A 16,919-nucleotide genomic window follows, 5' to 3' on the forward strand; every position below is an offset into this window, starting at 1 on the left:
GATCCTTCTCTCCAGCAGCTGGTGGGCGTTTGCAACCTCCTCTGCAGTGGAGGTTGTCTGTGCACATCGTGCAGAAGCTCCACCAGCTGCCCCACTACACACCAAGGAATCTGAAGCACGGGGGAGAAGTCTATAGAAGCACTGGTAAGTCGGGGGAGGGTAAGAGTGGCATATAGGGGTGAGTATAAGGGCTTTCTAGAGGCAGAGTGGCATATAGGGAGTTAAAAAGAATATCAGGGAGGCAGAGTGGCATATAGGGGTTAAAAACAATATCAGGGAGGCAGAGTGGCATATAGGGGGTTAAAAAGAATATCAGGGAGACAAAGTGGCATATAGGGGTTAAAAGGAATATCAGGGAGACAGAGTGGCATATAGGGGGTTAAAAGGAATATCAGGGAGGCAGAGTGGCATATAGGGGGCTAAAAGGAATATCAGGGAGGCAGAGAGCATGTAGGGGTTTATAAAGCATATCTGGGGGCAGAGTGGCATATATGGAGGTTAAAAGGCATATCTGGGAGGCAGAGTGGCATATAGGGGGTATAAGGCATATCTGGGGGCAGAGTGGCATATATGGAGGTTAAAAGGCATATCTGGGAGGCAGAGTGGCATAAAGGGGGCATAAGGCATATCTGGGGGCAGAGTGGCATATAGGGGATAATCGGAAATTTGGGGGTGCAGATGTGCATAACTGGGGGTAGGTTGGCAAATAAAAGGAAATAAAAACAAAAAAAACATTTTTCTCAATCATAGTTTTTATTAAATATGAAAAAATAGTTTACATGTGAATTAATATTTACTAGTAAAACTTTTTTCTTATAGGATAGTCTTATATTCAGGCTTTTTCTTTTTTTCCTAAATTAATATTCAAATTTTGGGGGGTCGTCTTATAATCAGGGTTGTCTTATAATCGGGCAAATATGGTAATAACGTCAGTTGCTTTATGACCAAGCAGTATAAAATTGTACTTGGCAAAGTTCATTGTAGGACAAATGTTAAGTCCCTTTATGCATATTAATACCTATGTTATCAGGTTATTTTTCAGCACAGATCTTAGAGAATCTTAACATATTTACTTTAGGTCATTACACAAATGTTACATATGTTAAGATTCCCTAAGATTAATTATTTTGCAATTGTAATGATTTTCCTGGGAAAACAACAGATGATTACCTCAGACTGAGTTGAACATTGATAAGATACAGTACCAGCCTTTATAACTCCAGTACATGGAATTCATAACGGCATAGTGCATATAGATAATGGCTCGATTCAGCACAATAAGCATGTCACTATTGATATGTATAATTTTGTACATCACTAATGCTGATCTTGGAGTTCATAGTGTAAAAGGATATCCACCTCTATGGGATAGCGCTCCAGAGAACCTAGAAGATTTTACATCTCATGATGGCAGCATTTTCATCAATCCCTGGAACTATTTAGAAAGACATGGAATGTATAAGATTTTATTAAATGTCACTGCGCAACATCTAGATATGAATGACCCGGAAAACAAAAGAAATATACTTTGGGGTTTGCCAATACAGCATGGTTGGCAATACCGTTCAGGTAAGGTAATTTCTTTAATTAAAGATTCTCTGAATGAATGGGTCTAAATACTAAAAGAAAAGCATATGTATTTTTTCTTGGCATGAGATACAAAAGTACAGTGAATACATGAATGCTTCTGCTGTATGATTTTTCACTCATAGGGGATGTATATTTGTATTACTTTCTAAAATGTCCTAAAAATTGTCCTAAGGGACAAATGAAACTATGATCTTGATCATAATTTATGGGATTAGATAGAGACTACATTCATCCCCATACTGACATCTCATAGGAAGATGAACAAAGGGACAGTAACTCCATAGAAATACATCTGGCAAGTCTCAGTATTTGGGGTCTTTACCAAGAATTTTTGAGCAGGAGGACAAGAGACACAGACTAGCAAGACAGAAAAGTCCATTCACAAGTTATGGGAAAATGTTTGCATTGTATCCTAGATTGATTTCAATGGAAGCCCATGCACTGATTAATGGTGAAATAAATAGACCAATACAATAAAGACACAAAAGCTCAGGCTGGATTATAAAGGCCACTCCATGTTTAATGTAGCAATCATTACAAAGTCATTTTCCTCTATTTTTTTATAATGAGACATATCAACATTTTAAGTGACAATTTGCCAAAACCTTTAGACAATGTTCCCTGTCTTCAACATTCTTTTGTCGTCCGGCACTGGAAACGCGAACATTGAAGGACTGACACACCAAACACATAAATAGTTTCTTGCATGCAACAACAGAATACCTGAGAAGGGCAACAAGCCAGGTAGAAGAGACTAAAATAAAGTTTAAATACAACAGGTAAAATGTGCAAAAAACCCACTAGATATAGATATTTACCTATACATATATATATATATATACATTTATATATATATATATATATATATATATATATATATTTAGATATGCGCTTATAGTGCTCAAAATACTCCAGAGTGCTCAATATATATATTTAGATATGTGCTTATAGTGCTCAAAATACTCCAGAGTGCTCCAATATAAGGTGTTAAAAATAATAATAAACTCAAAAGCTACTGGAATATAGTGCAGAATCATATGGCATAAGACAAAAAACATACCGTATTGGCCCGAATATAGGCCGCACTTTTTCCCCCCACTTTAAATCTTTAAAGTGGGGGTGCGGCCTATATTCGGGGTCTAGCGCCCGACGTCTGGGACATGCAGTTCCGGGCGCCGGGCAGGCAGCAGGGTTAGGATACAGATCCCCCGCAGCGGTGCATCGTACTCTCTGATACGCTCAGACAGCCTCCCCTGTCGGCACTTTCCACGGGGGGAGTGCCGGCACGAGATTGTCTAAGCGCATCGCCCAGACGTTTACCGACTGCGACGATGAGCGGGAACGACCTCCGCTGCCGGCACGTCTGCACGGTGTGCTTTAACAATCTCCCTTGCCGGGAATTCCCACGGGGGGAGTCCCGGCAAGGGAGATTGTTAAAGCACATTGTGCAGACGTGCCGGCAGCGGAGGTCGTTTACGCGCATCACCGCAGCCGGTCAACGTCTACACGATGCGCTTAAACAATCTCCCGTGCCGGCGGAAGTGCCGGCACCGGAAGTTGTCTACGCGTATTGCATAGGTGTCCCCTGCCGGCCCCACAAGACACACGGGAGTCTTCTTTGGTAAGTCGTGGGGGGGGGCACATCTTGGGGGCAGAGTGGCAGCGTATCTTGGGGGGGCAGAGTGGCAGTATATATATATCGGGTGGAGGGCAGAGTGGCAGCATATCTCGGGGGGGCAGAGTGGCAGCATATCTCGGGGGGGGCAGAGTGGCAGTATATATATCGGGTGGAGGGCAGAGTGGCAGCAGATCTATTCTACGTTTTCCTTAGAAAAGCCCCTAACTTTTAGGGTGCGGCCTATATTCGGGTGCGGCCTATATCCGAGCCAATACGGTATATATAAATATGGTTTTACTCACAAGAAAAGCTCCATAACGTGGAGCTCCAACCTGCCTTTGCCTGCTCTGAATAGTTCCTCTAGATTTATTGGGGCAAATCAGCACCAAAGCAGGTTATAACCATCCTCTTTTGTTAATTGGAGTTCTAGGGGAGCCTTCTTTTTTTAATTAATTTAATTGTGATGCCGCATGTGCCTCTTCCCCACTTTTAACCACTCCCTACTTTTAACAAAACAAATTAAACATACTACATATACAGTTGGCTATTGACCTTCCATAGACTATAGCTCCTGTGAATGATGATGAGGGGGATAGGAGTTGTAGCCCTCAAAAGCAGGTGTACAAGAGGAACCTCAAAAATAACATTGTATTTGTTATATATACTTTTGCTTCCTTAGCATAATTATTCTGTCTAATTCTGTTTAAATTGGAATTTTAAAATTTAGTTATTGATGATTCTGAATCATAACATTAACAGAACCGTCTTGCAGAATCTTTACTGTGCATTAAATGAAGCTACATATTAGAAACTAATTTTACCTCTCAAGGGTCCCTATTTAGGAAGGTGAAACCTTCTTCTTGACCGAAATTGGTCTGTTCCACTTTCCTGTTCTGATGCCCTTATGAATGTATCATAGTGTTCTCTCCCCAGATCTCTCCCCTGTCTTTTCTCTGTTTCCCTTCTCTCCTCTCCTCCTCTCTCACCTGTTCACTTTCTTTCCTCCTTATCTTTCTCTTACTTCCTCCTTCTCCCTCCTCATCTCCCCTTAATTCACCTAAAGTCTATTTACATACATACTTGTATTAGTAGTATTTATTTTTCTGACTGACTCTTTCTCCCGTGGAACCTGTCCCACATTTTCTTGGATATTATCCATCAGTCAATTGATTTTATCGGAGTTATACCTCCCACCACCAGATGCCCATACTTTATGGAACAGAGACACACACAGCTGCTACAGAAAATCTTAAACAATCAATGCAAATAAGTAACACACTTTATCTCTCTCTTTCTTTCTCTCTCTCTTATTTTTGCCCGCTCTTTCTTTCTGTACCACTCTTTCCTATCTCACCCTCTTTCTTTCTCTCCCTTTTTCTTTTAATCTCCATCTTTCTTTCTCTCCCTCTTTCATCTTCCTGACCCACTTCTTTCTCTCTCTTTCCTTTCCTTTCCCTTCCCCTTTCTTTCTTTTTCTCTCCCTCTTTCCTCTACCTCTCCCTTTTCCCCTTTCTTTCTCTCTATCTTTCCTCTGCCTCTGGATTCCCCCTTTTTTCTATTACTCTCTCCCCTTTTTCTTTCTACCTGAAAAAAACATGGTCCCAATTAACAAAGTTCAATGAAGTTCAATGAAGACTTCAGAATTTGTCTTTGTGATTTTAATAATTTAGCTGATGCCATACTACATTTCAAAACAAATGTGATCACGCGTTGTAAAACCCTCCCTTGTTCCATGAGATGTTGGCAAATAATTGAACAGTACTTGTGATCAAAAAGTGCAGTAATACATAATTTCTGGTTGGCTCAGCATACCAAAAAACCTATTTCTCTATCTCTCAACCTCTACCTCTCTCCTTTCTCTTTATTTATGCCCTTTACCCAAAGACTCCTTCTCAATATCTCTCCCCTTCTCAATATCTTCTCCCTCTCCTTCTCAATATCTCTCCCCTTTTTCCCATATCTCTCAGCTTTTACACTGTTTAGGTCTGTGACAGTGTGCTCGGTCTCACTGCTGAACGCCAGGATATGATGTCATCTTCAAGGAGTAGTGAAACACTGCTGCAGCCAATAATGCTGGGCGCCAGCATATGATACCATATCCCGACATTCAGCACTGAAGTCAGGCCAAGCAGTAGTAAAAGGGGGATCCATAATGTCGCCAACTGGCCCTGCTCCTTGAGTGGTAGGCAGTCCTCCTGATAGCCACCATTGGCATGTGGGTGCATGTTGTGATGATGTCACGCAACCCTATGGTATCATATGCTGGCGACCAGCATTATTGGCTGCAGCAGTGTTTCACTACTCCTTGAAGATGACATCATATCCTGGCATTGAGCAGTGAGACCGAGCACACTGTCACAGACCTGAACAGAGAAAAAGTTGAGAGATATGAAAAAAAGGGGAGATATATTGAGAAGGAGTCTTGGGGTAAAGGGCATAAATAAAGAGAAAGGAGAGAGGTAGAGGTTGAGAGATAGAGAAATAGGTTTTTTGGTATGCTGAGAGATAATTTGTTGTCTGAGTTTGTGGAACAGCCAACCAGAAATTATGTATTACTGCACTTTTTGATCACAAGTACTGTTCAATTATTTGCCAACATCTCATGGAACAAGGGAGGGTTTTAAAACGCGTGATCACATTTGTTTTGAAATGTTGTATGGCATCAGCTAAATTATTAAAATCACCAAGACAAATTAAATGTTATGCATAAGCAACAATTCTGGTGCAAAATGGTGAAAGCTAAGTTTTTGTCGTAGTAACCAATTGAGTGTTCCTTTGGTGCACACTATATCTACTACTTTGCACCAGAAATGCTGCTTATAAATGAAATATCCCTTACTTAAAGCTATGTAATGAATCAATAGATGAATCTGGTGTGTAATCCCACCATTGGGATAGAAAGCCTGAGGTGAAAAGGAAGCCTAGATTTAATAATTGTAACCAAATATTAAGATGGTTACAATATAAACACTTATAGGTTGTTTGCAAAGAAACTGTTTGTCCTTGGCATACATTCTATTGAACATCCTGTTAAACATCCTGCTTCCTGGTTCCATTGGATGCATACTGTTGAACACTGAGAGGTTAGGGCACCCATTTTAACTTCAACATTTGAGTTCATACTCAAAATGAACTCCTTTCAGCAAAACAAGAATATGCACATTCTAGTGAGATATCAGGGAAGGGCTACTAAAATGGTGAATGGTTTATGGGATAACAATAATCAGGAAAGATTAATGGATTTTAACATATATATGCAGAGGAGGCATGGGACAGAAACATATGAATATATAAAATGATTCAAAGGATGAGAAATGTTAGGATAATGTAAGAGGTTGTAGTTTAAAACAAGAGGGTCATAGTCATAGATGTTTGCAATATGTAAAGAAATACAACGAATAACAATGAATAACATATAACAGACATAGAGAAACTTGCATTGAAAAAGCTGCTATTGTATGGTTTTCTGTCAAGTTCACTTTTTCAGCTTTGTGTACATATTTGTCTTCCTGCATAATAACTACTGCTTAGTACTTAATACGTACAGATGAACATTGGTTCTCTATGAAAAGGACAATAGCAGTACAAACATAAGGACTGCATGTACTAACACATTTCTGATCACTGTTAACATACAAGCAGGGCCGGCTGAAGACTTAATGCCGCCTGGGGCGAAGTTTAAAATGCCGCCCCCCCCTAGGCGGGGGGGCGTCATTTTAAACTTCGCTGACGCCATTATTCCCCCCCCGTTACTTACCTTTAAAGAGTCCTGCCGGCGAGTCTCCCTGCTCTGCCACGGTGCCGGTTTGTAATGCTGAGCGCCGGAAATTGACGCCACTTCCGGCGCTCATCATTACAAGCCAGCACCGAGACTGAACAGGGAGACTCGCCGCAGAGGAGAGAGAGAGAGGGGCGCCGAGCGGGTAAGCGAAAACTACTCGGCGCCCCTCTCTCTCTCCTCCGCTTCAAAACAAACAACCAAAAAAACCGCTTGGGGCGGCAAAGTGCCGCCCCTTCTAAAGTGCCGCCTGGGGCAATTGCCCCAGTCGGCTCCATTGTAGGGCCGGCCCTGCATACAAGATCAGTACTTATGTCAGTTACCCATGTCTACTTTTAAAACTGTTTTGCCCATAATCAGTCAATCAATCAATAAATAAAAGGGGCACATTGATATTTTTTATTCTTTTTTTTTTACATAAAAATGTTTGATGAGCATTATGCCAGAATGACAAGGGTGATGGGTATTGTCTCAAAATCTGTTGCAAGAGGTGCAAAAAGGTTTTCTTAGTTTTGTAATATATATATATATATATATATATATATAGTAGAAGTATTATTAAACACTCATCTACAAACACCAGACAAGCCAGAAGGCTTGTTTTTCCCTCAGAAATCTCATGGTGCTGCCACAACCACAAGGGATTCTGGGTAGGCGCATGCAAATAAGGTTAACAATTATCACCTTATCCCAGCTGCTTCCTGATGTTTTCTTTTTTGTCTTTTTTTTGCTTCCTATCATGTGCCGTCGCCTATGTCATGTGTACCTTTACATATCGATGGACCGACCCTTGTTACTTTTTCTTTTTGTAAGTGCCACTACTCTATATTTATTGCTACCTGTGCATGTTTATATTGTATTTAGGTTGCTATACTTGACATGATTCGCTCCCAGACTTTACAGTTGTTATATGTTCCTGTTTCCTACTTTTTTCCAGGCACACTGTTGTCCTGGCTTGATCTTTGATGGCACTTCCTATACGTTATTCAGACTGCTTACGCGACGCACTCTCTTCGTGATTATCGACGTCGAACTTTCTGTACCATTGTGTCGCGAGTCATGTTACAGCTTTTGTCGATTTGCATCTAATGTATCTCGTATACTCGCTTCTATAGACAAGGTTCATATTATGGTTACGGGATGCATTGTCTCCTTTGTTCCATCCTATTGCTGTATACTGCTGTGTATTCTCTATTGGATGCCCTGAATGTTTGGATTTAAATTTCAAAAAAAAAAAAAAAAATTATCACCTAAGCCTCTATATCCACTTTATACATGGATCCCTTGAAAGTAATTGCTCGCTGTACAAGACAGCCTTTAGACAAAACTCGGTATATATATACACACACACACACACACACACACACACACACACAGTATCTCACAAAAGTGAGTACACCCCTCACATGTTTGTAAATATTTTATTATATATTTTCATGTGAGAACATTGCAGAAGTGACACTCTGCTACAATGTAAAGTCGTAAGTGTACAGCCTGTATAGCACTGTAAATTTGCTGTCCCCTCAAAATAACTCAACACACAGCCATTAATGTCAAAACCTTGGTGAGTACACCCCTAAGTGGAAATGTCCAAATTGGACCCAAAGTGTCTTTTTTTATCAAATTTTCACCATATTTTATACTTTTTTTTAATAGTACATGACATACAATCTAAAGAAAGCCCTTCTTGTCCAGCTAAAGAGCTGTAAGAAGTGTTAAAACAGCCATTGTCACGAAGTGGTTTAACCCCTTCAATCCCCTATGGACGCACCGGTACGTCCAAAAAATGCATCCCAAGAATCCCCTATGGACGTAACGGTATCGCGATCGGGCATTCCCTTACGTCACTGCTGACGTAACCCGGAAGTTCATCGGAGGACAGGATATCCCCTGCAGGGATATCCTGTCCTCCGATGAGGCACAGACGCTGCGATCTATATGCACGTCTGTGAGGACCTGCATAGAGATCACAGTGTGATCGGTGCAGGGGGGTCGCGGGGAGGGGAGTGAGAAACCATGTCTCTCACCCTCCTCCCGTGCTGAAAAAGAAAAATAAAGTGAGCTAAGTGATGTCATTGTGACATTAATAACATGTTCAGGAGGTCCCTAAGAGGACCTCTAGCCATTTAAAATATATATATATATATTTATATATATATATATATAAAAAATACAAAAAAATAAAATAAAAAAATATATATAAAAAAGATAATAATAATAATAAAAAAATTAAAAAACCTTACATCCCATTGCCCTAGCATAACATCTACTCAGTATAACCCTCCTGCCCCTGTTCACAACCCCCAAACCCATTAAGCCATAAGCATAAAAATTCTACAAAAAATGTACACCTTATAGTATGTTCCCTGGTGCTGGGAAAGTATGGAAAATCTATATAAATTAGGTATTTCTGAAATCAGGACACCTGAATTGATAAACTTAGAGGGGATTTTCCATCACTTTACCTAATTTTGTGAGGATTCAGAGGGAAAATTGTAAAAAAAATTAGGTGTTTTTTTTTTCTAATTTTCGCTAGTTTTTACTAAATTTCTCATTCTAAATTTTTAGCTAATCATCCAACTATGGTTTCAAAAGAAAGCTCCATCTCTCCTTGAAAAGCAATATATAGTTTACATGGGTACACTATTCACAGGAAAGGAGAATAATCGCTGAACCGACATAGCGCAAAAATGGCAAAATTGCTCCGGGACTTGGGGTACCAAAAACCCCTGGGATTGAAGGGGTTAAAGCTGCATTTTTTTGTTTACTCACATTGTTCTTTGTCTGATATTAAAAAAGTAGGCTGATCTGAAACATTTAAATGTGATAAATATGCAAATTAATTTTAACAGCACTGTATACTCGATAATCTCACTTACAGGGGAGTGGCGGCTTTGAATAAAAATGTTTCGTTTTTGTGACATTCACTAATGTGAAATCTTTGAGGAAATAGTGGTGTTTTCATATATTTACTGTTTTTTTTAACCATCATATCACATGATTTGATATGTAGTTTCATACAAATAATTGCATCTGAATGCTGCAGTGCTATATGTGTAGCCAGGAGTTGTTTTTCAAGAGGGCTGTATTTCCGATGTTCAGGTGTAAACTGCTTGGGCCAGAATTTTATTGGGGTCTTTCTGGCTCCTAGTGCCGGAGACTTTTGTGAGCGTCCCCATGACATTCCATGTAATTTTTTTGGATCTCTATAAATCAAGTGTACCGTAAGAGACATACTTTTATAAACTGTTTACAAAGAACCTGTTTGTCCTTGGCATGCATCTTTTTGAACATCCTACATCCTGGTTCAATGTTATATATATTGTTGAACATTTAAGTTAGCGGATACTGCGCCACCCTATTCCTGTTTTAAATCCATAACAGATAAGTATTTTTTAAAAAAAATATGGCTCCATTTAGTAAAATATGTATTTTCCCATTGATATGTCTTATTTTGTTCATCAATAATGCTGATCTTCAAACTAATAATGTAGAAGAATATCCACCTCTGTGGGATAGTGCTCCAGATAACCTTGAGGATTATGAGGTTCGAGATGGCAAAACTTTCCTCAACCTTTCAAATTTTGTAGAAAAAATGGGGCTGTATAAGATGTTATTAAGTGTCACTGCACAATACCTAGATATGAATGAACCAGGCAACAAATGAAATATCCTTTGGGGTTTGCCAATACAGCACGGCTGGCAATACAAAACAGGTAACGTGATTTATTGAATTAAAGATTCAATGAGTGAATGAGAGTAAATGCATTGTAAATGGCATGAATATACATATTCATACATACGTATGACACATATATACATAAAATACAATAAACACCAGAAGAAAGAAAAGCAAGTTGGAAAAAGTTACTATTGTATGATTTTTCATCAAGTTCACTTTTATAGTCTTAGTTGATGCATACTTGCCTTGCAACATATCAAGTTATCTTAAATCTTGCATAATCATTTATACAGATATTTATAAGCGGCATTTCTGATGCTAAGTAGTAGATATAGTGTGCACAAAAGGAACACTCATTTGGTTACTACAACAAAAACTTTTTGCTTATGCATAACATTTAATTTGTCCAGAATGGGTACATTTTTACTGATCTGTTCTTTTCCTTGTCAAGTTGATTAAAGAGTGGATTTTATAACCCATTATAACGTTATTGCTGTAAGTAATACATAGTTTGCTATTAAATAATTTCACTGAATAACAGAACAGAAATGTAACATTGTATTTGCGCAATAAAGCATCCTATCAGGATTTCTTAGGGCATCTTACAAAATACAAAAGTAATCTGTGTAACCATATATTTGTACTTTTATCAAACCTAGGTAGGTTAGCTGACACACAGAACCAGGACAAGACCTATGTGTCACCAAGAAGCTGGTGGGCATGTGAGTACTATGTGTATTTTGACAATAATTATGTCATATCATAGATATAGATTAATAATAAATATTAATTATTGCATATCACAAATAACACACAATATTTATTAAATGTCATAATAGTTAACCTATGATACAAGCATGTGGATGTTTTGGTTTGGAGCACACTATTACAAATAATTTCTTGGTTTAGCCCCATGTCACCAGTATTGTTGTCAATCTCCAAACCTTTCATAAACTGAGGAAACCATAGTAGTCTAGATTGTGAAAGGCAGTGTTTTGTTAATTTCAGGTATGAATTATTATTTGTCTGCCATTCCGTTTCTTGGGGCAGTGGATGCTGGTTTATTTGATGTTCGGTTTCCTATTCAACTAAGTGAACCTAAAGAATATCAGTCTGATTTTTGTTACAACATTCCTGACTGCTATAGATCTGTTCCTAAACCAATGGAGGGATGGAAAGCCTTCTTTGAGGTACAATTGTTCATGAAATGTAATTATAACACAAACTATTATATGATGTTAGAGGTAGATAGCAAAGGGAAGCATTTGGGTTCAGTTGACCGATAAAATGCCTTGTGATGGGACCAAAAGGGAAATTAATTGCTTCTTGGGTTGCTCAGATTTTATCATCTACTGTACTACAACGTTAACGTTATATGCTGGAGTGTCTTGAGTAATTAGGACATCAATAAGCAAATTCACTATGACCATTTACTGATTGTTTGTTTGTTGTACATGTCAACATACATTGAGTTTACATTTTGGATGTACATACTAATCAATGACGAAAACTGCTATTACTCTTTCAGCTGTCCCATATACCCATATACACATACACAGGCAACCAGGTGGTGCTGTTGTATTAATCCATAGCATTGATAAGGACAGAAAGTTATTTTAGCTCAGTTTCCTGTCCTGATATTCTCTTGCAAAGGTTAAGCATTTGTCATAATTTGTAATTTATTTAAAATGGAATATGTTTAATTTGTTATGTCCTGTTTTCACATTTGATGTAGTTTATAAAGACCCCTTTAGATGTTCCTAAAGAGAAAGCCGAAAGTGAGTTCTTGACACGCATGTGGGAGGCTCACACTCAGTCAATTAGATCTGCACTTCTGCCATGCTCTACAAGGTAAGGAAAGAGAACGGGATCAATACAAATTGTAAGAAATCTATTTAGAAGCTGTGCTGAAGAAGAGTGATATACTTTATGATTAATTGATTTTAATTCAAGATTTAAGTCTATGTAAAATATAGTTTGAGCTGCAATGTCAGTTGATTTAACAGTTGCTTAAGGCAACCATTGGTTTAAGAACACCTTATGGAGTGAAGGTGGGAGTCCAATACAATACCTATTCCTCATGAATGTAATGTATATCTTTTTAAAACAAACACCCAATTATAAATATGTATATTTTGTAATTCATGCATAATAATTAGTATTATCATGACTTATGCCAAAGATGGGCCTTATAAGTTACTGTACCTACCTGTATTCGAAGAGTAGTGCACTGCTTAGATGACATGGTTATTATATATTGCAAAACTGGCCCAAATGATCATGCATCTGAAGTTATTGATTACTTTTAATATTACGGTAGTAAAGATAATGGAGAGTTACAAATAGGAATTAAGACCAATTGTTTATCAACCATGCACCAGTGTGAACATAAAAATAGCACTTTTACATAACACTTTGCTATCAATAATCGAATTGTAAAACAGAAACTGTTGTGAAATACTCCTTGTTATTGGAGTTCTCTAGTATTGTGCAAGAACTGCCAACCTGAAACATGTTCAATAAAACCCTTTGTTTTAATTAGTAAATGTTTATTAGACTTTTGCAAATGGACCAAAGATGATTGGCAAATCAGTGGGGTGATTTCCTAATCACCCTCTTTCATGCTTTCTCACACTCTTTCAAGCTCTCTTATGATCTCATTCACACTCTCTCTTTTTCAATGTCTCCCTGCCTTCTCCACCATCCACTTCCGTGTCCCTGTCTCCTTTTCAGCATTTCTTTTTCTCTTGCCTCTTCTTTCATTGTCTGCTTCGTCCCGGTATCAGATCAGTTAAGAAGGCCTCTCGGAGCACTTCTGCAAAAGAGCACACCCTCTCCTCCATTGGGCGAGGCACAGGGTTACAAAATGTGTCATGTATATCCACTTTTTTCCTTAGGTTATTTTGCTTTATTTTAACCTAAATCTATGGATTTGCACAAAGTGATTTCCCTCCAACCTTCCAATCTTAATTGTTGTTTTACATACCCGACCTCATACTGCCATTTTGCAGAGACATAATATTGTGTTCATTAGGGGTCAATTTATATACACATGATATGGTGTAAGAGAAATTTGATGAAAGCTTTTTATATAGGCAAATAAAAATGCTGCAGATCTGTCTACAGGGAGAGATAATAATATAGAAACATAATGATATTTCCTTGTGCTTGTTTTGCAGGTTAAGTTTCATGTCAACGAAGGAAAGTAGCTTTGGAGTAGATTGGGCTGCTGCTGTTGAATTTTTAGCAGCAACAAACTTTCTCACTGACTTCAACAGTACTAACAATTTTCATTATTTTTTACCACCCCGAATACTTACCGAACTAGATATCGCCCCATTGATTCTTGACTTCACTACAGAACAAAACAGAGTGGTGTTTATGTTACATTGGCTCAATAAATTTAACCAGCTTTCGGGTAGGTATATTGATACAGTATATGGAAATACCCCTAAGCAAGTGCAAGATCCCTAGCGTGTTCAAACTGCATTGAGATTATACGATTTATTTACTTTATTTATTTTAACAACAAATACACATCAATCTTCCCTTAATGAAGTGATTTTTAATCACCTTCTGGTGTCACTATAATGCTCTAACATATAAATATAAGGTGTTTGCCTATCTTTACGCTCATTGCCTAGGAAATCATTTCAGAGCAGAATGGGGATGTGCATTTTCACCTGTACATCATCTGTAACTGAAATTATGTGATTTTTGTTCTTCTTTTGTGTCTTTCTACAACTCATTTCATACCTTTGCAACATTGAAACATGAAAACAATGCAAAACAAAGACATACAGTAAATACATTGAATTGAGTCTTTGGGCTCCAGTACATACTGGCTTTTTATTTTATTAATCATGCCCTCGAGTGCTGTAAACAAGCAGGATTTCCTCATTTAGTTATTTACTTGCATGTTAGAGAGATCCACTCACAAGCTAAGTTTTCAGTAACAACCCAAATTGACCTTCATTCATTAGCTAGCTTGATGGCTATGTTTTTTCCCACTGAACAAATGGGGTGCAAGTGCGGTTTACAATTAATATACTCAGTTTTCTATCCCATGCACCTCACCCATAAAACATAGTGCCCCTCCTCCAAAACTATATGAAAAATAAAGAACGCAGAAAAAAATTGACAAAACATAAGCAGGAATTGGCAAAAATAATGTTTGGTATGTTGAAAATGGGTACAATATGGTAAATTATGAGGTTCGCACTGTCATAAAGTCTTTAAATCTTTCCACTTCGGTCTCCTGCTGTACTGTTAAAAAGTGATGACCTAGATACATATAATATCTTGATGAATGGACTGTATAGGAACTTATGGAACTCCATAGATTATTGTCCATTGATCCTAGTTTTTTTTTTAACCTGCATCTAAGACAAGACAAGACAGGCTTGCGTCTTTACATTAGTCCAAATGCCAATCTGGTAACAAATTCTATGTTTTTTATTATATTATAAGAATATTATTTTTATTATAGAAAATATACTGACATTGATTTATTTGCTGCTGTACAGTAACTAGTTGTAATGGATGCTGAACCTATTTTTTTTAATGGTTAATTTCAGAAAATATAGTCAACAAGTGAATCATATAATATGAACTGTCACAATTTGAATTGGGAATGTTTGCTTTTTACATTTTATGTTATGGTAATACTGCTAGTCAAACATTATATATATTTTAATAGGTAATGTAGAGTTTAATGACAGTTTTACACAATGAATAATAAATATTTTCACTTTACATTTTCTGAATTGATTTAGACAGACATGCAGCTGTCTATCCCTACAGCTTATGGCTACAGAACAAACTTGTTGTTTTACTATTTTATTCTACTTTACACTTATGATTATTATAAAACAATGAAAACAATTCAACTACATATTAAATTGGGCTTTAATCATATATTAGAGCCATGCATACTGGTTTACAATAGCATACCTTGGATGGATTGAAAGGCAAAAAAGAATGCACAAGGTCTAAACAATTATTATAATATAATTATATTATTATTTTTAATATACCAGTTATTTACTCTTATACTGAATTCACTTATATTTCTTGTGATATTTCACTTGATATTTTGCAAGGCTAGCGAGAGTATCCTCAACATGTCAATCTTTTTTTTCCATCTCCACTACAGATTTTCCCCAAGAATCTCCCTGAATTTCCTTAAACACCCATTACTCCAGTATTTCATCTATTTGTATTTTTATATTACAACATTATTACGGTTTCTTTCTTGCTGACATTGTTTTATATGAAGTATATACATATCAGACTTTTGTCTTTTTTTAATGTAGATTATGTATCTTTGCACCTTAATAACAATGTCTCTTTATTTAAAGGTGGACATTTTTTGCAACTATGGAAAAAAGCAATGTGCTCGGAAGAAGGGAAAGCTGCAGGTCGAGATCTTATTCAAAATATGATTACCAATCCAGCATACACACCACTAAATATTGTTAACATTATTACAGCGTTAGCCAATAACAGTACATGTGAGCCATAGAAGAAGAAAATAACGGTGATAATGAAAATATTATACTTAACAATCTTATTGTGCAGATGCCTGGTTGACACTTTCTTAATAAGGCACTGCTGTTACACCTAATTTTCCAATTAATAACTCTTGTTTAGCTCATTCCCTTCTCATTAAGTAATGTCTTACTGACAATATAAATGAGGACTTTGTTAATTACTCTTTAAAGTTAATGGAAGTAGAAGACATTGATCCAAAGCCAAACTTTAACTGGACTGAAACTGCCCTTACGCTTATATTCTGCAGAAAACCCTGGCATGAAATAAGGTTGTAATCTGAATGTACTAGCTAGTGTTGGACAAATGTTTTGCGGTAATCACAGGATGGTGTCTTCTCTGAGTTCATTAAGTGACTGGTGTTAAAAACAAATAGAATCAAATTGCATTTTAATTAGATCCCAGCTCACTGAACTGTGATGACGTCTATTAAAAGCAGTGATTACGTCTATTAAAACACAATTACTGTTTTTCTTTTATGCTGCACCTGAGTAAAGTATTTTGTTTTCACTGATATATGTGTTCGCTTTTTGTAACATTTTCTCACTTTTCCACTTTAGTTTCAAACATTAAATAATAAGAACAAAATGACAAAAAAAGATAGAAAGGCGGTTTTTAATCAATATACTATTGATGTTATTTTGACCTTTAATATCTCCACTCTATGTTGTGATATGCAATGAATACACTCTTAATGCACA

The 16,919-nt window shown here is 37.3% G+C and overlaps 1 protein-coding gene across 1 annotated transcript; it reads left to right on the top strand.

Moving 5' to 3' along the window:
* Nucleotides 1-1,259: 1,259 nt before the first annotated feature.
* Nucleotides 1,260-16,680, top strand: C3H6orf58 (chromosome 3 C6orf58 homolog). Its single transcript, XM_053460263.1, has 6 exons — nt 1,260-1,569; nt 11,328-11,390; nt 11,677-11,858; nt 12,404-12,519; nt 13,848-14,086; nt 16,029-16,680. Exons 1-6 carry the CDS (start codon nt 1,260-1,262, stop codon nt 16,190-16,192), a joined length of 1,074 nt encoding a protein of 357 aa, XP_053316238.1. The 3' UTR covers nt 16,193-16,680.
* The last annotated feature ends 239 nt before the right edge of the window (nt 16,681-16,919 follow it).

Source organism: Spea bombifrons, chromosome 3, assembly GCF_027358695.1.
Source record: "Spea bombifrons isolate aSpeBom1 chromosome 3, aSpeBom1.2.pri, whole genome shotgun sequence".
In the NCBI taxonomy this organism is placed as follows: domain Eukaryota; kingdom Metazoa; phylum Chordata; class Amphibia; order Anura; family Pelobatidae; genus Spea; species Spea bombifrons.